The sequence below is a fragment of the Panulirus ornatus genome, chromosome 2 (genome assembly GCF_036320965.1).
Source record: "Panulirus ornatus isolate Po-2019 chromosome 2, ASM3632096v1, whole genome shotgun sequence".
NCBI classification, from domain to species: Eukaryota; Metazoa; Arthropoda; class Malacostraca; order Decapoda; family Palinuridae; genus Panulirus; species Panulirus ornatus.
This window is the reverse complement of record NC_092225.1, coordinates 27802517-27824910: the sequence shown is the minus strand read 5'-3', so window position 1 is coordinate 27824910 and position 22394 is coordinate 27802517. Positions and strand designations below refer to the sequence as shown.

The following is a 22394-nucleotide window of genomic DNA, read 5'->3' as shown; positions in this document are numbered from 1 at the left end:
CCCCGTTGCAAGGTTTTAATTAAGCTCTGCGAGAACGTGGAATCTAAGAGACGGATAACGCTCGCTCGCATCTAAACTAACACCGAGACACTTTTTTTTGAGAGTACGTGTGTCGGTCCTCATCACACTGCAGAAGGGTGGGTGGAGGAGGAGGAGGAGGAGGAGGGGCTCGGATATTATACCTGCTGAATGTATGTGCGTCCACGAGGGGGGGGGCGGCGCTGCGCCCCCCCAACCCCCCCAGAGCCTTGCGACACTAACCCAGTTACGACGCGAGCCATCTGCAGCGGGCCGACGAGATTCTAATTCCAATGAAACAACTGTCGCCTCAGATCTACTATGTAGTCAGGAACCTCTCTCCTCCTTCTCCTCCTCCTCCCTGCGCGCAGATGCGCTCCGCTCCCGCTCCTCCACACCACAAATGCCAAACATTCTACTGCGGAGAGGAGCTGCTCCTCCTCCTCCGTCGTGCGAGAGGAGACACACATCACAACCTCCTTGCAACTTTCCTCAAACTTTGAAATGTTTTGTATTTCCCGGCAGCCAAGCCATGACTCCTGGACGTGATTAACATGATCTATCCCTCCCCTCTCCCCTCATCCCCCACCCTCGGGATAGACGAATAACATGACCCCCTACCCCCAAGGCAAGAGTAACATGACCTACCCCCCTAGACAAGAGTAACATGACCTCCCCCCCCTCACTCACTCACTCAGCCAGGTTTAATTTGATCCCTGGCCAGGATTGATATGACCCTAAGCAGGACTAACATGACCCCTGGCACGGTTAACATGGATCCCCTCCCCAGGCAAGACTAACATGACTCAAAGGAAAGACTAACATGACCCCCCCCCCTCCCCGGCAGGACTGAGATGACCGCCAAGCAAGACTAACATGACCCACCCCCAAGGCAAGATTAATATGACCGTCTCCAGGACAGGATTAAGATGACCCCCAAGACAAGACTAACATGACCCCCAAGACAAGACTAACATGACCCCCAAGACAAGACTAACATGACCCCCCAAGGCAAGACTAACATGACCCTCCCAAGGCAAGACTAACATGACCTCCCGCCAGGCAGGCGAGACTAACATGACCCCCAAGGCAAGACTAACATGACCCCCCACAAGGCAAGACTAACATGACCCCCAGGGCAAGACTAACATGACCCCCCCAGGGCAAGACTAACATGACCCCCCAAGGCAAGACTAACATGACCCCCCAAGGCAAGACTAACATGACCCCCCCCAAGGCAAGACTAACATGACCCCCCCAAGGCAAGACTAACATGACCCCCCCAAGGCAAGACTAACATGACCCCCCCAAGGCAAGACTAACATGACCCCCCAAGGCAAGACTAACATGACCCCCCAAGGCAAGACTAACATGACCCCCCAAGGCAAGACTAACATGACCCCCCCCAAGGCAAGACTAACATGACCCCCCCCAAGGCAAGACTAACATGACCCCCCCAAGGCAAGACTAACATGACCCCCCCAAGGCAAGACTAACATGACCCCCCCCAAGGCAAGACTAACATGACCCCCCCAAGGGCAAGACTAACATGACCCCCCCAAGGCAAGACTAACATGACCCCCCAAGGCAAGACTAACGATGACCCCCCCCCAAGGCAAGACTAACATGACCCCCCAAGGCAAGACTAACATGACCCCCCCAAGGCAAGACTAACATGACCCCCCAAGGCAAGACTAACATGACCCCCCCAAGGCAAGACTAACATGACCCCCCCAAGGCAAGACTAACATGACCCCCCCAAGGCAAGACTAACATGACCCCCCCAAGGCAAGACTAACATGACCCCCCAAGGCAAGACTAACATGACCCCCCCAAGGCAAGACTAACATGACCCCCCCAAGGCAAGACTAACATGACCCCTCCCAGGGCAAGACTAACATGACCCCCCCCAAGGCAAGACTAACATGACCCCCCAAGGCAAGACTAACCCCCCCCAAAAGGCCAAGACTAACATGACCCCCCAAGGCAAGACACACCCCCCACCAAGGCAAGACTTAACATGACCCCCCCCAAGGCAGACTACCATGACCCCACCTCCAAGGCCAAGACTAACATGACCCCTCCCAAGGCAAGTACTAACATGACCCCCCCCCAAGGCAAGACTAACATGACCCTCCCAAGAGGCAAGACTAACATGACCCCCCCAAGGAAAGACTAAACATGACCCCCTCCCACAAGGCAAGACCTAACATGACCCCCATAGGCAAACTACATCCCCCCAAGGCAAGACTAACATGACCCCCCCACGGCAAGACTAACATGACCCCCCCCAAGGCAAGACTAACATGACCCCACCCCAAGGCAAGACTAACATGACCCCCCAAGGCAAGACTAACATGACCCCCCCAAGGCAAGACTAACATGACCCCCCCCAAGGCAAGACTGAACATGACCCCCCCCAAGGCAGACTATCATGACCCCCTCCCAAGGCAAGACTAACATGACCCCCCAGAAGGCAAGACTAACATGACCCCCCCAAGGCAAGACTGTAACATGACTCCCCCCAAGGCAAAGACTAACATGACTCCCCCCAAGGCAAGACTAACATGACCCCCCAAGGCAAGACTAAGATGACCCCCCCAAGGCAAGACTAACATGACCCCCCCAAGGCAAGACTAACATGACCCCCCAAGGCAAGACTAAGATGACCCCCCCAAGGCAGGACACAAAACATTCCCATGGACCACACTTATGGCCTGTGGGGTTGGGGGTAGGTTGGGTGGGTGGGGGAGCGCCCTGGCTATTTCTGCCTCTCGTGAGCTGTCTCCGCTGGCACGATGCTGGGGGCGGGGCGGGGCGAGGGGGGTGGCTCATCCGAGGCAGATATGTGGTGTGGCCACCATGTGTAAAGTGGTGGCGGGCCACTGGTGATGGTGGTGGTGTCTCAGACAGGTGATGGGGAGAGAGAGAGAGAGAGAGAGAGAGAGAGAGAGAGAGAGAGAGAGAGAGAGAGAGAGAGAGAGAGAGAGAGAGAGAGAGAGCGGTAGTGGGGGTGGATGCAGTACGGTGGTGGTAGTGGTAGTGGTGGTGGTTGCAGTACGGTGGTGGTAGTGGTGGTGGTTGCAGTACGGTGGTGGTGGTGGTGGTGGTTGCAGTACGGTGGTGGTAGTGGTGGTGGTTGCAGTACGGTGGTGGTGGTGGTGGAGTATTATTAGTGGTGGAGTTCTCTGGGGGAGCCAGTCAGCCAACCAATATGGGTGTAGAGTTTAATAGCGTGTGTCCAACCCCCCGATACATGAAGACTGTCGTGGGTGATGATGTTACACACCGCCACATCTTCACCTTCACTACTCAGATGTCTCTCTTACGGTCGCGCGCGCACGCACACGCACACACACACACACACACACACACACACACACACATCTTGACCACACTGAACGCACACACACACATTCGTTGACCACACTGAACGCACACACACACATTCCTTGACCACACTGGGCGCACACACACATTCCTTGACCACACTGGACGCACACACACATTCCTTGACCACACTGGACGCACACACACATTCCTTGACGACAGAAGACGCACACACACACATTCCTTGACCACAGAAGACGCACACACACATTCCTTGACCACAGAAGACGCACACACACACATTCCTTGACCACAGAAGACGCACACACACACATTCCTTGGCCACAGTGGATACACACACACACACTCCTTGACCACACTGGACGCACACACACACACATTCCTTGACCACACTGGACGCACACACACACACATTCCTTGACCACACTGGACGCACAAACACACACACACATTCCTTGACCACACTGGACGTACACACACATTCCTTGACCACACTGGACGCACACACACATTCCTTGACCACACTGGACGTACACACACATTCCTCGACCACACTGGACGCACATACACACATTCCTTGACCACACTGGACGCACACACACATTCCTTGACCACACTGGACGCGCACACACATTCCTTGACCACACTGGACGCACATACACACATTCCTTGACCACACTGGACGTACACACACATTCCTTGACCACACTGGACGCACACACACATTCCTTGACCACACTGGACGTACACACACATTCCTTGACCACACTGGACGCACATACACACATTCCTTGACCACACTGGACGCACACACACATTCCTTGACCACACTGGACGCGCACACACATTCCTTGACCACACTGGACGCACATACACACATTCCTTGACCACACTGGACGCACATACACACATTCCTTGACCACACTGGACGCACACACACATTCCTTGACCACACTGGACGCGCACACACATTCCTTGACCACACTGGACGCGCACACACATTCCTTGACCACACTGGACGCACACACACATTCCTTGACCACACTGGACGCGCACACACATTCCTTGACCACACTGGACGCACACATACATTCCCTCGCCTCACTCTCGACCGGTAATCAGATACCAATCACACCGCTGATGATATCATGCCACTGATGACGCCATAACAGAAATATTGGGGTGTGTGTGTGTGTGTGTGTGTGTGTGTGTGTGTGTGTGTGTGTGTGTGTGTGCGACAAACTGATCCACAGGAGAGTCATGCCACTCTCACCACACGGCTTCAAACCCAATCACCACACACACACACACACACACACACACACACACACACACTGACCTCAAGGTAAACATATCCTAAATGGATACAACCAGACGAACCCTCTTAACCCTCCCCCTCCCGCACAGTACGAGTGGCAATACGTAGACATCCACAAACCCATTCGACAGTGTTCCTCGACCACCCTCACACAGATGATACTCGACACCGCCATCGAAGATCATGACCCGAAAAAAAAAAAAAAGTGGCTGGCCAGTTTCATAGCAGGACGCTATGGCAAGCGTCTCTCACACTACGTTAACCTCTCAAAAACAATTAAGCTCTGCAGTGGAGTTCTCCAAGGAACAGTTCTTTCTCCAACTCTCTTCAATCTCTTCCGACACGACCTCCCATCACATCCAGCAAACCAGAACATGAAGGTTCCTCTCATATGCAGACGACCTCGCAATCATATCACAACACCCCTTCCTGACACCACAGAAGCAACAACAAACATGGAGCCCTAACTAAGTGGAACAATGGCTGAATCAGAAGAGAACGACTGCATTTTCTTCTTCCCTTTTTTTTTCGACCCCAGACAGACACGAATCCAGCCCACACCCTCCAGCCACTATCAATGGACAGTCACTCCCACTGAATTAAGTACGAAACATTCTAGGCGTCACATGCGACAAGCCATTCGCTTCCCCCCCACACCAGACACATACGAACTAACTGCCTCACAACACTAACAAGGGCCACCAGGTTTGAACATGGGGAAAAAGGAAGAGTTCCTCGGTAGCCAATGCAAACCATTCATTCGCTCCACACTGAACTACGCCTCACCTATACAAGCCCGTGCGGGTTGCCGAGACAAGAACGGTAGGAATCTTGTCAAAAGGCAGTTTGACAGGTGTCCCCTCCCTGGCCATACAAACAACTTCTACAGCCTCACAAGACCGGTCAGTGGGGCAAGTGTGAGACAAGTTCAGGGCCGTCTACAGCGGCCTGCCTCTCAACTTCAGAATCGTGGACCTGCCTCGCTGTTGGCGGGGATTGGGGAGTGACGGATAGTCTCCTCCTCCTCCTCCTACTTCGGGTCCCTGGAAGACGACCTGAGCGTACGCAGACTCTGGACTGTTGATTAACGGCGAGGGTTTAGCTATCGTGGAAGGTGCTGGAACAGGCTCCGCAAAAAGAAGAGAAAAAGAAAAGAAAAAAATGGTTTGCACATATCCAAGGGCCTTTCTTCCTTCCTTCCCATCAGTCCGGTAGCGAGCGACACCTGCCCTTCGGAACGTAGCTGGAGCGTCACACGTTGCGAAGGGCATGACGGGTACAGGGCCTCTGGAGTTACGAAGGCCGGCACCTTCTTCGCCTTCTCCACAGGGGTAACGCAGGCGACGTCATTCAAAGTCTCAATGATGTCGCAACGAAGGGGAGTGGGCGAGTCTGCCATCGTGATGGCACAACATCGTCGGGAGTCATGTGGTGTGGTCTTAGGTGTTTCCCGAGGTCACATCTGCGGTCACTAGGGTAACATGGAGATGAAATCATCACACATAAACACACGGGGGCTTTCCTCTCAAATAGACGTGTATATGTATTTATCCCCTCTCGTGCTTCAGTAACCCTTCCTCCCCTGAGTCGATCAATCTAGCCATGTTCTTTTATCTGCAATGTGCTCATAAACACTGACAACAGTTTACGATTTACATCTCCCTCGTGCCCTCCTTTGGCGTTCCATTTTCTAACGGAGGTGTTGTCTTCGTTCCTCCACCCTATACCTTCCGAAGCTGCCTGGCCATCGTTCCCGTCTGCAGAATCTATCTTCTTCCTCTGCTCGCTTGACACCAACTGATCCTCTCCTCGCCTTCCCCTGCCCATCCCACCACCTGCCACCCTCCATATCCACCCTTGTCATCCGTGCTAACGCCTGCCTCATTATACACTTTACAGTACCACTGCTCCACACTCCATCAGAGTCAGTGTCTCGGAAGAAGATGGAAAAACAACAAAGTTTGTGGGATCTAAACGGTGCTTCGTTCTTCCCTCCTTTGTCATTCGGGTTCGTCTGGTTCCCCTTATCACCACTACCTTTGTCTAATCCGTCCTCAAGGACTCGAGCAACAGACGATGCCACATCCCAAGAACAGCACCAGAGTGTACGTGTTGGTCCCTAACCAAGACGACGTACGTAAATCTGTGGTCAGTAATGTTGTATGCTGCCTCCATGCCTCACGCTGATCCCCACAGTCTCAGGCCAGCGGCGTGTGGTCGCAGGGTCATCTTACTGTATGACTTTCCCATAAGCGAGTACAACACGGCTCTCTGCCTCCTGCACCACCCTGGTTGAACCTTCAGTGACTACTGGTAGGGGAATCAGCGTCTCTTAGAAGCTTGCATATAAGTTGTCATGCCTCCCCTAACGCTTCCTTCTTCCACTAAGGGTCGGCTGGGGGCTTCCCTTCCCCTCTTCAAAGCTCATTCCTCCCAAGTTTGGCTGGCACTCTTACTGCTGCAGTCCTTTTGGACTCGTCCCAACAATTTATTCTGGTTCTTCAAATGAGATGACCAGACTGTTGTGGCATAACATTCCAGTTTGGGGCGAACATACCTCGTGCAGATCTTCCTCAACACCCAACACTGTGAACTTTAGGTAAGTCTTAACACTGACCGACACACAGTGTGCTTCCCTGGCGATCGCTTCACGAGCTGCAGTGGTGAACGGTTGGGTATGAGGCGTCGTCATCCACGCCCCTCTCACAGTGTGAGGTGCAGTGTATGTTCCCATCACAGGACACACCGTCTGGTCTGTTTGAGCAACCTCCCATCTTTACATAACTTTTCATTCTCCGAGGCTGCGTTTCCTAGACCACACGACCATTGCTGTACCATGTCCCTCTGCAGCATCTCGTGGTCGCCTGCTGCTTCGCATTTCCTTGATAATCTCGGCATCATCGACAAACACATCCTTCTTGTCTGGCGACGCATTTGCGTAGACCAGAAACAAAGGTGGCTTCAGCCTCGAGCCCTGGGGCACCCCCACTTGTGCCCAGCTTGAAGATGGCTCCCCCTTGACGTGTATTGTCTATACCCTCACACTTAAGTAGCAGTTAATCCACCTGAGCAGCCCTCCACTGACTCCAGCTTGGACGTTTAGCTTCATCATCAATTCTCCGAGGGGGACAGTATCAAAGGCTCTCATGCACTCCAGGAATATACTTTCCACCCACCCTCGTGTGTGTGTGTGTGTGTGTGTGATTACTATTTGTGTGCTACGGAGGGAGAGTTTTTACACTCGTGTTGCCCCTGTCTCTTAACCTTGTATGTATGTATGTATGTATGTATGTATGTACGTACCACGTCTTTAATCCTATGTGCGCTTATACACGTGCATACCAAGGGGGGGGCCTATTCAGCGATCAACCCCCGAGAGGAGAATGAGCATCTTGGGTTGTATGTGGGCCGACTGTCGCGCCTAGGAATCGAACCCACGCAGGCCCGACATCCTTATTCGCGGTCAGTAATGCTAACCACTCAACCACGGAGACCCGTATGATTGTGCATGCAGCAGAGTATCATGTTTTATCCATCATACAGCTGTATGACATGTTACGTTGTTGTGTGATAGGTTAATAGAACTGTATGGCGCGTTACAGTGTGTGGCCACAGCACCCACCTACTGTACTGGACAATAACCCATGTACACATAGTGTTCTGGGGCGTTACACTCTGTGTATATCACCCAGCTGATGCTCTGACCCCCCTAAACCCCTTTGAGCAGGACGGTACGACCCTTGAGCAGGACGGTACGACCCTTTGAACACGACGGTACTACCTTTGAGCACGACGGTACGACCCTTTGAGCACGACGGTACGACCCTTGAGCAGGAAGGTGCGACCAATGAGCGGGAAGGTACGACGACCCTTGAGCACGACGGTACGACCCCTGGGTTCATATGATTGCCTTACGCTTGACCTGATCTCTAAAGGTCAGGTCAAAGGCCATACCCAAGGGGTCGTCCCGTGGAGGTCAAGGGTCGTACTGTGATGGTCAAGGGTCGTCCCGTGGAGGTCAAGGGTCGTCCAGTGGAGGTCAAGGGTCGTGCTGCAGTGCTGGTGTCCCCATTCGTTCGTTGACTCATCTGAATCTTCGTATATATTTCTACGCGTCAGCACCAGGGGGCATGTGTGTGTGTGTGTGTGTGTGTGTGTGTGTGTGTGTGTGTGTGTGTGTGTGTGTGGCCACCACCAGCCCGCTCCCCACACACCCACCCCTCCGGCAACACATGGGGTGACGCACCTCTCGGCAACACGTGGGGGTGACGCACCCCCCCCACGCACACCCCATGGGGTGGCGCACTTCCACCGGCAACACGCGGGGTGACAATCCTAGCGACACTAGGGCGGGTTGGCGACACACATCAGGTGGAGTCAACGACCAAGGGAGGGAGGAGAGTGGAGTCTACTCCTGCTTGTGGGGTATCGGGAGAGTCAGTGGTGTGGCGGGGCAGCGAGCGCTGAGCCCACCCCAGCTACGGCGGTGTCTGTCACGTTCCCCTCCCTTTGCCCTATTCTCTCTCTCTCTCTCTCTCTCTCTCTCTCTCTCTCATTCCCCAGTCGGGGTTAAATCGCTCCTGATAAGGCTATATGAAACGCCTCCCTTCCACGTTATCTGCTCGCGCGGCAAATCTCCCGTATGACGCTCTGTTGACGCACACCTTCGTAAGAATAAAAGAAAGGGTGTGGAGGAGGGAAACTTGCTGTTCTGAGTGCATCTAGCGACTAACCGGGCTGCTCCTGAGCCAAACACATCTCTTGATTGGTTCTGTAATTCGGTCTAAACTATCTGGGATCCAAGTCTCAGGTCGCCACTGGCTACATAAAAAAAGCAACGAGTTCAATAAGGATTTCAGAGGTAAATCCAGACTTGCTGTCTGAATACAAAGTAAACAATGACAGCTGATATTAGGCGTCCAGGCAACGCTGCGTCGGGCAGGAACACACTCCAGCGTATAGCGTCTATCACTGGACTTTGGGGTGTTCTCCTACAGCGCGGGGAGTTTGCCTGTAGTCTTACAGTTCTGGACTGTAGCTGGACTGTTCCACCGGGGAAGAAATGACTGCACGCAACGGTCGCAACTGGAAAAAATCCAGCGGTAACACTGCTCCTCTCGCTGCGGCTCCAGGCAGCTCAAGAGACGGGAAATGAACGGCCCAGAACGGTAGAAGTGAGCGACGGTGTTGCTTTTATACCAAGAGCCGCTAGGAGGCCACAGCTGTGGGGATCGTGAATGACCAGATCCATTCCCAGTGTGTTCCGTGATGGCAGGAGCGGTGAGGTCACGTCCAGGGAGGGAGGGAGGCAGGGAGGGAAGGAGGCATCATGGGAGTGTAGTCCTAGAGGCATCAGGTCGCATACCGGGCAAGCTGGCTGTACGTAGGGAGGGGATCATGCATCTCCTGTCCTGCTTGCCCTGCGTCAGGCAACTCCGGCGCGAGTGAAAGGGTCGTCTGGGCCAGGTGGGGACGGAGGTACAGGTCAGCACGGAACACACAGATTTGCGGGGGAGGACACTGGGCGATAAGACTAATCTATGTTATCTTGTGTAATGATCCTGGGCGGACACTGGGTGATAAGACTTATCTATGTTATCTTGTGTAATGATCCTGGTTCTGGCGGGTGGTAGGAGGGTGAGCGGAGGAGGGACAACATGGCTGTGGTGACGAGAGAGGCGTGGGTACAGCTCGGTAAAAGAGAGAGCCTGACGGCTATAAGAACCTACAGGGAGGTGAGTGGCAGGGCAGGGAGACGTGGGCCAGAGCCCTCGTCCAGGTCGGTCGCACTACCACATGACTATAACGAACCCTTCTCTCCTGCAGTCATCGTCACCCGGGGCGGCAGAGGATGGTGAGCAGCGGCAGGACACCTCGACACACCACCCTGAGGACAGAACCTTCCACTTCGACTCTCGACCCGCCGAACTCGCGCATCGAACCCTCGAGAATGAAACCCGATTCGACGAGAAGCTTCAGTTAAACGCCTCGCGAAACAACGACAAGGCTCAGCTTCAGCTGGCGCGGCTGGAGGACACCCTGCAATGCAGGGGCCCGCGGCAGGAGGAGCGACGCCTCGGCACGCCCGCCAGCCCCCCGCTCGCCGCCATCTTCGGCACGGAGCTCAACGGCGTGCCCGCCACACAGAATGGGCCAAGGCCCCTCGAGTTCAGCCCGACGCCCCTGGAGAATGGCACCGACACCATCGGCTCCCTGGACAGCGTGCCTTGGAACACCGAAGGGACGGAGACGATCAAGGAAAACGGGTGCAGGTCGCTGCTCAGGCAAGTGGGCCCTGGCGTCCGAGGCCGAGGGGCAAGAGAGCGAAGGGTTGTCGGAGGAGGCAGAGCTGCAGCATCTCCGGGAAGAAAACCAGAGACTGAAGGCTGCACTCAAGGAGGTCAGTATATGGTGGTGAGGGGGGCCTTAAGGGATGGGCCGTGTTGGTCAGTGGTGCGTGTGTGTGTGTGTGTATACTTTAATACTGCGATAGTTCCATACATAGTATAACTGAGCTGTGGTGATAGCATAGTGAGGCGGGGCAGGTGGTTGTAAGTGGGGCTGGTCCACCGGCAGGCAGCTGAGGTGAACGGCCAGTGGCGCCACTACCACGAGCACCGTCAGAAGTACGTCCAACGTCTCCTGACCACCATCCAGGAGCTCCAGCACCCCCGTGCACCAGCCCACTCCCCCCACCAGGTGAGTCGGTCTCCTCCACCACCCCTCACTGTACCCCGTCAGTTGAGTCTTGCATACCCACTACCCACACCACACCATCCCCCAACCACCACCAGGTGAGGCGTCTTGCCACTCACTCCCATGCCAGGTAAGTCTTTTGACATCCACTCCCAAGCCGGTTGAAGTCTTGCCAACCACTTCTCCCGCAAGGTGAGTCTTGCCACCCACTTCCCCTGCTAAGTGAGTCTTGCCACCCACTTCCCCTGCTAAGTGAGTCTTGCCACCCACTTCCCCTGCTAAGTGAGTCTTGCCACCCAATTCCCCTGCTAAGTGAGCCTTGCCACCCAGTTCCCCTCCCAAGCGAGTCTTGCCACCCAGTTCCCCTCCCAAGTGAGTCTTGCCACCCAATTCCCCTGCTAAGTGAGTCTTGCCACCCAGTTCCCCTCCCAAGCAAGTCTTGCCACCCAGTTCTCCCACCAGTTGATTCTTGCCGCCCGCTCCCCCACCCATGTAAATCATGCCACCCACTGCCTCGGCCAAGAGAGCCTTACCACCCAGTCCCCTCGCTAGGTGGTGAGTCTTGCCGCCCACTACCTTCACCAGGCAGGTCTCGCCGCACAGTTCTCCCAGTTCACCACCCATTTCCACCCATGTGCTTTACCACCCTGCCTCACTCTATTGCGGTAGGGTGGGAGGAGCCACCCTAGCTTTAGCACCCTGTCTCCAGCTATACAGACTGGGAAAGCTGGAGGTAAACCACTGTCCTCTGGCAGATTAAAACCCCCCCCACCCACCCTGGAACATGGCATGTACTGTGATCAACCAGTCCCGATTGCATTCAGTGATCCCAACCATCACTCCCATATCAGACATCACTCCCGAATTACCCATGGATATATATATATATATATATATATATATATATATATATATATATATATATATATATATATATATATATATATATATACTGTCCCATGTCACGTCCCACCTGCCAGACTCCACTGGTGTACACATCCCACTCGGCCCGAGGCACAGTGTTCACGGTGTAATGTTACTGTGCTATAGGGAGAGTGTCTGGCGTAAACGTCATGTGACCTTATGTGTCTTATCTGCTGCAGCTGGAGGCTGAGGCGGGGCCGGAGGCGGAGGTGCGACGACTGAGGGAGGAACTGACCCGCCTGCAGGCTGACCACGACGAGCATGTCACCCTCCTCGAGATGCAGGTACTGTCACACTCGTCCCTGGGCCTCCCCCTTGTCACACCCGTCCCTGGGCCTCCCCTTGTCACACCCGTCCCTGGGCCTCCCCCTTGTCACACCCGTCCCTGGGCCTCCCCTTGTCACACCCGTCCCTGGGCCTCCCCCTTGTCACACACCCGTCCCTGGGCCTCCCCTTGTCACACCCGTCCTTGGGCCACCCCTTGTCACACACCCGTCCCTGGGCCTCCCCTGTCACACCCGTCCCTGGGCCTCCCTTGTCACACCCGTCCCTGGGCCTCCCCTTGTCACACCCGTCCCTGGGCCTCCCCTTGTCACACCCGTCCCTGGGCCTCCCTTGTCACACCCGTCCCTGGGCCTCCCCCTTGTCACACCCGTCCCTGGGCCTCCCCTTGTCACATCCGTCCCTGGGCCTTCCCTTGTCACACCCGTCCTTGGTGTCCTGTACGATGGTGAGTCTCCCAGCCAGGCTGATACCCTGGGCTGATTGGACGCTGAAATCTGGTTTCCTAAGTCCTCTGTTGCTCGCTCGGACCCATGTTACACCTGTCACTTGCCATCTCCCTGTTGCATCTGCTATCTTCCAATGCACCTGTCATCTTCTGCTGCGCCTGTCATCTACACAACCTCCGCATCCACAACCCGACCCGTGGCCACCCTCCTATGATATCAGTCCACAACCACAACCAGACCCGTACTAACACGCTTATAACCAGTCTCGGCCATGAACACGACCCACATGCCACGGTGGCCGCCACTCGACACACATGGGCCACTTATCCAGATGACCGACTAAGCCACCCACAACACAGGAACACGAGGGAAGCCACGTTTCCCTGGACAAGGCCCTGTACAACACAACACAACACAAGCCAAGCGAGAAGATCCAAAGCATCAAAAGACAAAACACACACACACACAAAGGAGACCCATAATATTAACGGAAACAAAAAGCTGCTTCCAGGAGACCCAAAATGTCAATAGCAGAATAATAAATGGCCTACAGGGGACGCAAAATATCAACGCCAACAAAATCTTCCATTCAGAAGATCCCAAAATATCAACGCCAACAAAATCTTCCATTCAAAGGACCCCCCCCAAAATATCGACAACAAAATCTTCCATTCACAAGACCCCTAAAATATCAACCACAACAAAATCCTCCATTCAAAGGACCACCCCCCCAAAATATCGACAACAAAAACTTCCTTTCTGAAGACCCCCGAAAATATCAACCACAACAAACCCCAGAGCCAGAAGAGGAGCCTTACTAACACCTGCCACTCCCAGAACCTCGCAGGGACAAGACCCGAAATTCGAGGATTTCCACCAACTCAAGGCATTAATGGCCACCCTTGGGGCAGCGAGGCCACAGGACATGGGTAGCTGCTAAGCTATATATATATATCTAAGCTATACCAATATAGCCGTGTGTGGGAGGGCCAAGCTATATATATATCTAAGCTATACCAATATAGCAGTGTGTGGGAGGACCTGGCTCCTCCCAACACATATATATTTACAGCGGCAACAGCTCTCACGCAGATAATTATGTGCGAAAAACGTCTGCCTTGCAAATATCAAATAATTCTGTGGCTAAACATTAAGTCAGCCAGGGTGATATAGTGCTATACCGTGCGTGCGTAGAAAGGCTTGTGTGTGTGTGTGTGTGTGTGTGTGTGTGTGTGTGTGTGTAGGGGGGGAGGGGTGTATTTAAGCAGATAGCCTCCGCACCAATACGAAGACGGAGTCTAACACGCTCTCAAGTGCTTTGTTGATTAGTACTGACAAGGGCTGGCTGGGATGGCGCTGTTCTCGAGGCCGGGCGTTAAGAGTTCGGAGAGACGCGATGCTTTCTTGGTGTGGTTGGTGCCGACTTGCAACGCGGGGACGAGGGATCTCAAGTGGCAGGAGGTGACGGTGGTGAGGTTCGTTTAGTCAAGTGGGGGAAGGTGGGGTTGGTTGTAAGAGGGGGGTAAGAGCACTGATGGTCACGTGTACTCTTTCCTGCTCTTATTTCTGAGTCCACTTTCGTGGGATGGATAGAGGGGGGGATGAACAGGCGGGGGAGAGGCTTAGGTGCGTGGATGTGTTTAATATCAGAGGCAGCGAATGTAGGTGTCTCGACTCCAGGAGGAATGTCGAGATGATGGCTACAAGATCTGAGGACGGTATACTGACGTGTTCCCTCCAGTAAAACTTTGCCGTTTGTTTAGGTCCCCTTGTAAGCTGATGCTGTTCCTTCTCGCTCTCCAGTTCTCTCAGAACTCTGGCTCGTCCGCAAGCCTATTCAGGGTAAGGGTGGGGTGTCCAGTCCTTCTGGCAAATGATTCACAAAGATCAAGAAGAGTGGTGGTCTCAGGAGAGAACCCCTGCGGCACTCCACTCTCGAACCTCAACACATTCAGAAAGGGATCCTCTGACACGGCGTCAGATAATCTTCTGCTCCTCGAAGGGAGTCTCCTCTGACTTTCCAAAGTCTCTACACCACATAGATAGTGTTGGTTGACGGTGTGTGCTCCAAAAAAACACTTCGAAGCTTATCAACTGCCTGTTTACATCATCACCGCCTCTTCTTTATGAGACTATCTCCGCTCCTGGACTTTATCTCTCTTGTGTATATCTCATCGTTTTCCCTCGTCTACTTTTCCTTCCTCTCTAGAGAGAGGGTAATCCTTCCATTCCACGGCTACTTGACTACTGGACCGTCCTGACTGTGTTTCCCCATTGCAAGCCTCTTGACCTAGCGTCATCTGTCGAGCTCTCTCTCTCTCTCTCTCTCTCTCTCTCTCTCTCTCTCTCTCTCTCTCTCTCTCTCTCTCTCTCTCTCGTCCTCCCTCAGTCTCACCAGCGGCACCCACAACAACCCCCTATCCCTCGTCATCCACCTCCCAGATCCTCTTGTACGACTCATATGTGTCCTGACAGCAGTTCCGTCTCCCCCCCGTTTATCATCACACAGTCGTGGCCCATCTCTGAAGGGTTGATCCCACAAGACATCTCCTGAATCCTTTAGTCGTCTCCTTTACTCACCAGGATATGGGCAGACCAGCACAGCACGATCGCTCCTCCCTCGAGCGCTGGCGACATTACCTCCTGCGAGATCGTGTATGTACACAAAGAGGCCGCCACGCCAGTCTCCTGCTGACTGTGGTGTACTCGCTGACATACCCACACCCTCACTGGAGGTTCTCCAAACTATTTTCTTAAATATCATGACTCATGTCTCTCCTCCCGGAGCGAATACAAACGCTCCCACCCTGACGTTTAAAAATCCCCCCTCGTTACAAACCACTTCACCATGCATGACTCAAGGCTTGTCTCGCGGTTTCCTGAACCAGGCGACTCATATCATCTGAACCTTTTCCTAAAAATTGTTTCTAATTCATTCATCTTTTTTTTTTTTGTTTAGATCCGTAATCAAACTCCAAGACATGAATTTTGTTAACATGGATTTGTTCTTATTATACAAAGTCTGGGGCCCATCCTCTCTGCCAGTAACATTATTCACTGGTCTAGGGGGTGATCTCACCTGCGTGTTACTACCGACCATCGTCTATACTGTGAGGGAGCAAGACCCTCCATCCCCAACTGCCCTTCGACCTGTACAGGTCCGGTGGTCCCCTCCTCCCCTCCTTGTTATTTGCCCGGGCCAAGGCCCTGCCGCCCGTGAGCGCATGTCCTTGGTGCGTCGTCAACCTCAGTGCTTCCACCAACATCTGTTGTCATGTTCACCACGACCCGGGTACGATGCAGCGCTTTTGCTACCTAACCTATACACACATCTGTCCAAATGTCTATGCACTTGTTTGTGTATATTGGGGAAGGGGGGGAGAGAGAGAGGGAATGCGAGCATGTAGCCAACATAAATGTTGTGGTACATTGCTTATGTGGAAGTAGCGTCACCTGGGAGGGTGGCCAAGGCTGGCCATCTGCTGATGCCAAGAGGCCATCTGGCAGAGCACAAGAGACGGCAACAAGTGAGGCCATAATGTGAACAGCTTCGGTTATATGTCGCTGACGGTGGCGTGTGGCCATGGGAGGCGACGACTCTGGTTACAGTGGTGGGTGTGTAGACGGGTCGTGGGTCACCCAACAGGGAGGGAGGGAAGGAGGCAGCCAGGCAGCCCCACCACATGACGCTATGGTCGGCCAGGCTGGTGACTGAAGCTTTACCGCTAGGGCGACGAGTTTATAGTGCAATCCTACCTATCCTGCGGGCCGTGAGGAGATAAGAGGATAATAAGTAGTGCACAGAAGGACCCTCAAGAGACTGTGCCTCAATGATGAAAACACTTGTAGATTACGTAGTGAGCAAAGTATTACCAACGTGGTTTTTGGGCAACACAATGAATCATTCAGCCATTTACATGGTACGTCAAGTTTACATCAATTGAACAACAATAAACGGATTACGTGTGAAGAACTATTTATAATGAGCAAAGTCATGATCCTTCTCAAGTGTCCGAGGTAGAACAGTGTTATGGATGAACTGCTTACACACACATCTTGTTATGTTCGGTGAGGATCTCTGTACACTATCAACAGAAGGAGCAATTGCCATATAGAGTAGCTATATCTTAGCTTTAAACTCTGTTCATTAGCAACAGGAGGAGCAAATTATCATGAGTTGCTATAACCTAGCGTAATTGTCCCTTCACTACCAACAGGAGGAGCAATCACCATGAGTGGCTACAGCCTAGCCTAAGTCTCTGCTCACTAGCACCGGGAGGAGCAAAATTACGATGAGCAGCTATAGCCTAGCCTACCTAAGTCTCTGCTCACTAGCAACAGGAGGAGCAAATTACGATGAGCAGCTATAGCCTAGCCTACCTAAGTCTCTGCTCACTAGCAACAGGAGGAGCAAATTACGATGAGCAGCTATAGCCTAGCCTACCTAAGTCTCTGCTCACTAGCAACAGGAGGAGCAAATTACGATGAGCAGCTATAGCCTAGCCTAAGTCGGATGACACCAAGAACTTATCATCAACTCCTGATCCTGCTGGCGGAACGGTAAATATATGGTGGCTCTTCTTACACGACATTACGGCGGTAGATGGACCAAAAGCTGCTTGCGTTCATTTCACTTGTTCGTGAGTCTGAAATTATTTCGTTCGTGATTCTCTCTCTGAGGTGATGGTGGTAATCTACTTCATCCTACATGGCAGATGTTCCTCGGCTTCATCGTGCGTTCTGAGAACAATGCTGGCGAGTGTCCTGGTGCTGGGGTGGCCAGCTGGGAGTGTCCTGGTGCTGGGGTGGCCAGCTGGGAGTGTCCTGGTGCTGGGGTTATGGGGTTACATCATGGCCAGCCAGGGTCTGCCCCAACACCCCGCCCACACCGCCACCCTCAACTATACTTAGACTGATCTGACTCACTATGTTGTACGTCCACTTTATGGGACACCCTGGGATACTTCCTCCATCTTGGGATACCTCCCCAACCACCCTGGGATAGTTCCCAACCCTGGCAAACTCACGACCACCCTGGGATACTTCCTCAACCCTGGGATACTCCCCCCAACCTGGGATACTATCACCAACCTGGGATACTCCCTCCACCCTGGGATACTCTCACCACCCTGGGATTCTCCCTCCACCCTGGGATACTCCTTCCACCCTGGGATTCTCCCTCCACCCTGGGATACTCCCTCCACCCTGGGATACTCCCTCCACCCTGGGATACTCTCACCACCCTGGGATTCTCCCTCCACCCTGGGATACTCCTTCCACCCTGGGATTCTCCCTCCACCCTGGGATACTCCCTCCACCCTGGGATACTCCCTCCACCCTGGGATTCTCCCTCCACCCTGGGATTCTCCCTCCACCCTGGGATACTCTCACCACCCTGGGATTCTCCCTCCACCCTGGGATACTCCCTCCACCCTGGGATACTCCCTCCACCCTGGGATTCTCCCTCCACCCTGGGATTCTCCCCCCACCCTGGGATACTCCCTCCACCCTGGGATACTCCCTCCACCCTGGGATACTCCCTCCACCCTGGGATTCTCCCTCCACCCTGGGATACTCCCTCCACCCTGGGATACTCCCCCCACCCTGGGATACTCCCTCCACCCTGGGATTCTCCCTCCACCCTGGGATACTCCCTCCACCCTGGAATACTCCCTCCACCCTGGGATACTCCCTCCACCCTGGGATACTCCCTCCACCCTGGGATACTCCCTCCACCCTGGGATACTCCCCCCACCCTGGGATACTCCCTCCACCCTGGGATTCTCCCTCCACCCTGGGATACTCCCTCCACCCTGGGATACTCCCTCCACCCTGGGATACTCCCTCCACCCTGGGATACTCCCTCCACCCTGGGATACCCCCCACCACCCTGAGATACAGCCATCACCCTAGGATATCCCATTACCTCAGGGCCATGCACAAATAATCACAAGAAAGGAAAGAGAGGACAAAGTGGTAGGAGGACTGGCCCCTCCAATAACTGGGGCTTCTGAGGTATAAAGGCAAGGATGAGTGAGACTACTTGCACTCACATGGAGAGAGAGAGTCATGGAGATACAGATTCTTAAAGAGTCTGTCCAGGAGAAAAAATAATTGTCCTGTCTCGTCACGTGACTCAATACAAGATCTTGTCCTTGTGTCTGACGTATATAAATTGACGTATATAAATCGGGACTATCACACAGAATACACAGAGTGATCACGTAATGCCTGATTTTCACACTAGGCTATTGAGGGCATTCGACCACCAACGAATTGACTAGGCTATTAAGGGCATTCGACCACCAACGAATTGACTAGGCTATTGAGGGCATTCGACCACCAATGAATTGACTAGGCTATTGAGGGCATTCGACCACCAATGAATTGACTAGGCTATTGAGGGCATTCGACTATCAAAGAACTACTACAACTCGGAGAAGAGATCCAGGCGTGGCAACTATATAAAACAATATGTAGTTAAACTACACTTAGGTAAGCGACTAAAGGAAGTTCTAGAGTTGGCTGGATAGATAAATGGAGAATTTCTACCCCAAGTGAATCAACAGTAAGGAAAATGGGACACTGTAGCAAAATAAGGTCTCAGAAGCAAAATACGTGTGTGTGTGTGTGTGTGTGTGTGTGTGTGTGTGTGTGTGTGTGTGTGACATTCCCTCTGCCACCCACTACACTCTGTCATTTCCCCTCACAATATCACCTATATGCCTACCTAATACAAAACCCTCCCCAAGCATTACCCATGCAATACCCCTTCCACATACATTACCCCTCCCCTTGCATTCCCTATACAATACCCCCATGCGTTGCCCATACAACACACCTCCCCATACGTTACCCATAATACCAACCCTTTACCATACTTCAATCCCAACAAGTCCTGCCCGAGTACCCATCACCCACCTCCCCATATACACCCCATTATCCTCCTCTATCCTCCGTCCCTCCGCCACTCCCCATCCATACAACTTCCCAACTCCCACTAGGCGCCTTGCCACCTTTTTCACCCCCCCCCCCCGTGCCCCGCCCCCGCCTAGCCTCTCCCTCTCCATTGAGGGGTCTAGCCAGGCAGGTGACTCACAGGTAAAACGGGGACCACACTACCTCATACTGTGATGGTGGTGTGGGGGTGATGGTGATGTGGGAGTACATGGGAGGGACAGATAAAGGGGGACGTGATGGTCCATGACAACGTTATGGAGAAGAGACGGGAGGACAAAAAGCAGAAAGGCACCTCGCTAGTCCCACCCACCCTCTCTCTCTCTCTCTCTCTCTCTCTCTCTCTCTCTCTCTCTCTCTCTCTCTGCAGCCTTAAAGCTGGCAGGAGAAAAGAACAAAAAAAAAAAAATCATATAGTAAGAAGACAGCATACTGCCATAAAAATTAGAAAAGAAAGTGCAAACAGAAAAAAAGTTTCCCGTTTTAACAGCCGTATGCTTCTCTGGATTTGTACATAAGGGAAAAAAAATTCTCTTAATGGAGTGCATCTAAAGATGTTTTTCATCCTAAAACATGACTATCTACTAATAACAAACCATCAGTTCTATTTACGGATAACATATTACCGGAGTGTTTACCTAGCCTTGACTTGAAAGTATTGACAGTCTTCGCATTTCTTGCATCACTGTTCCACAACTCTACAGATGAACAAAAATTTGACCTACGTGGCTGACACCACTGTCTATTTAGTTTCATACCGTTATTTCTGGCAATTGAAGACCTAATCTAATGTGACAGAACAGAAATCGCAATGTTATGCTGCCGTAATCATTTAGTATTTTGAAACCCACTAGTGCATCTCCTTGAAATGTGCTTCTAGACCAAAATATTAGTTGCCTGTTTCTTGGTAAAGATTATAACGTGAGGAAATGAGTTTTGTTGCTCTCTTTTGCATTCGCTCTAGTCTCTCTTCGTCTGTTGACCGAGACTTAACAGCATATTACGAATAAGGTATCGATTATCACATCCTATCTTTTACAGTTTACATTTCTGGCTATGAATCGTAGCAGCGACTGCTTTTAGTATACACAACTTGGCACTTTATCGCATTTCAAGATCTTTGCATCATGATAATCACAAGTTCCTTCTCACAAACTTCCCATGCTGTGCCATATATTACACATATATGCGACTACATTTTTTTTTAGGTTCGTTAAACATGAGTTCTTATTTCGAAACCCATGTTGATGATCGGTTATCAGAACTTAAAAAACTAACGATTTTGATGATATTGCTCTTAATAGTTTTCCTACGAGTGATAGGATTGTGCTATGGAGTATATTTTCTATCTTCTGTTTTCCTGAAAAGTGATGTTATATCGGTAAGCTGCCGGTCTTGTGGTGTCTTCCTTTCCAGCAACAAGTTGCTGAAAAGTTTGGTGGCTGCAAATGCAATGTGACGCCCTCCTTTTTCCCAGTCTTCTAAAGGAAGATATCGACGGGATCTGCTGACGCAACTCGGATTTAATCCACTCTATGGAGGACTAATTTCTCGATTTTCGATGGTAAATACCCAAGCGAAATCGATGTTTAGGAAATAATTTCTTTATCATTACTGATAAAGTTGTCATATATATATATATATATATATATATATATATATATATATATATATATATATATATCTTTCTTCTTTCTTTCAAACTATTCGCCATTTCCCGCATTAGCGAGGTAGCGTTAAGAACAGAGGACTGGACCTTGAGGGAATACCCTCACCTGGCCCAATTCTCTGTTCCTTCTTTTGGAAAATTAAAAAGAAAAAAAAAAACGAGAGGGGAGGATTTCCAGCCCCCCGCTCCCTCCCCTTTTAGTCGCCTTCTACGACACGCAGGGAATACGTGGGAAGTATTCTTTCTCCCCTATCCCCAGGGATAATATATATATATATATATATATATATATATATATATATATATATATATATATATATATATATATGATGGAACAAGAGGATATTTCAATTTTTATCTTGCTTCTGGTGGTTTAAAAAAAAAATAATTCTTTCATCACGTCGAAACTTTTTTATACAGGTTCTAATCATCCTTTACTCTGTAATATTATACACATTCCATGATCCTATTGGTTACCACACACGATTAAGACTGTATGCATCAATACGCTTTGCCGGATCTTTACTGAAGTGATGCAACATGGCACATCCCTCTCTACCCAGCTGCCCAAGCTGCCTGTGCACTAGCGTGCCATCAAAATCGGGTTCTTCAGGTTACCTGTGATGCTGGACCATCGGTACGGCCTCACTGTTCTCACACCATGGGCTAGAGACATTACCTAGCCGAGCACACACAACTCACGACGTGCCAAACAGATCTTGCGTTCCAC

At 52.0% G+C, this 22394-nt stretch overlaps 2 protein-coding genes across 2 annotated transcripts in view; one reads left to right on the top strand and one right to left on the bottom strand.

Moving 5' to 3' along the window:
• LOC139755001 (uncharacterized) overlaps nt 1-22394 on the top strand; it is a 56214-nt gene that overhangs the window by 12650 nt on the left and 21170 nt on the right. The window contains 4 exon segments of the mRNA XM_071672912.1: nt 10514-10969; nt 10971-11087; nt 11264-11386; nt 12487-12591. Coding sequence (XP_071529013.1) covers nt 10514-10969; nt 10971-11087; nt 11264-11386; nt 12487-12591 — 801 coding nt within the window.
• xmas (RRM_XMAS2 and SAC3_GANP domain-containing protein xmas) overlaps nt 1-22394 on the bottom strand; it is a 52265-nt gene that overhangs the window by 27415 nt on the left and 2456 nt on the right. The gene's annotated exons all lie outside the window — the stretch shown is intronic.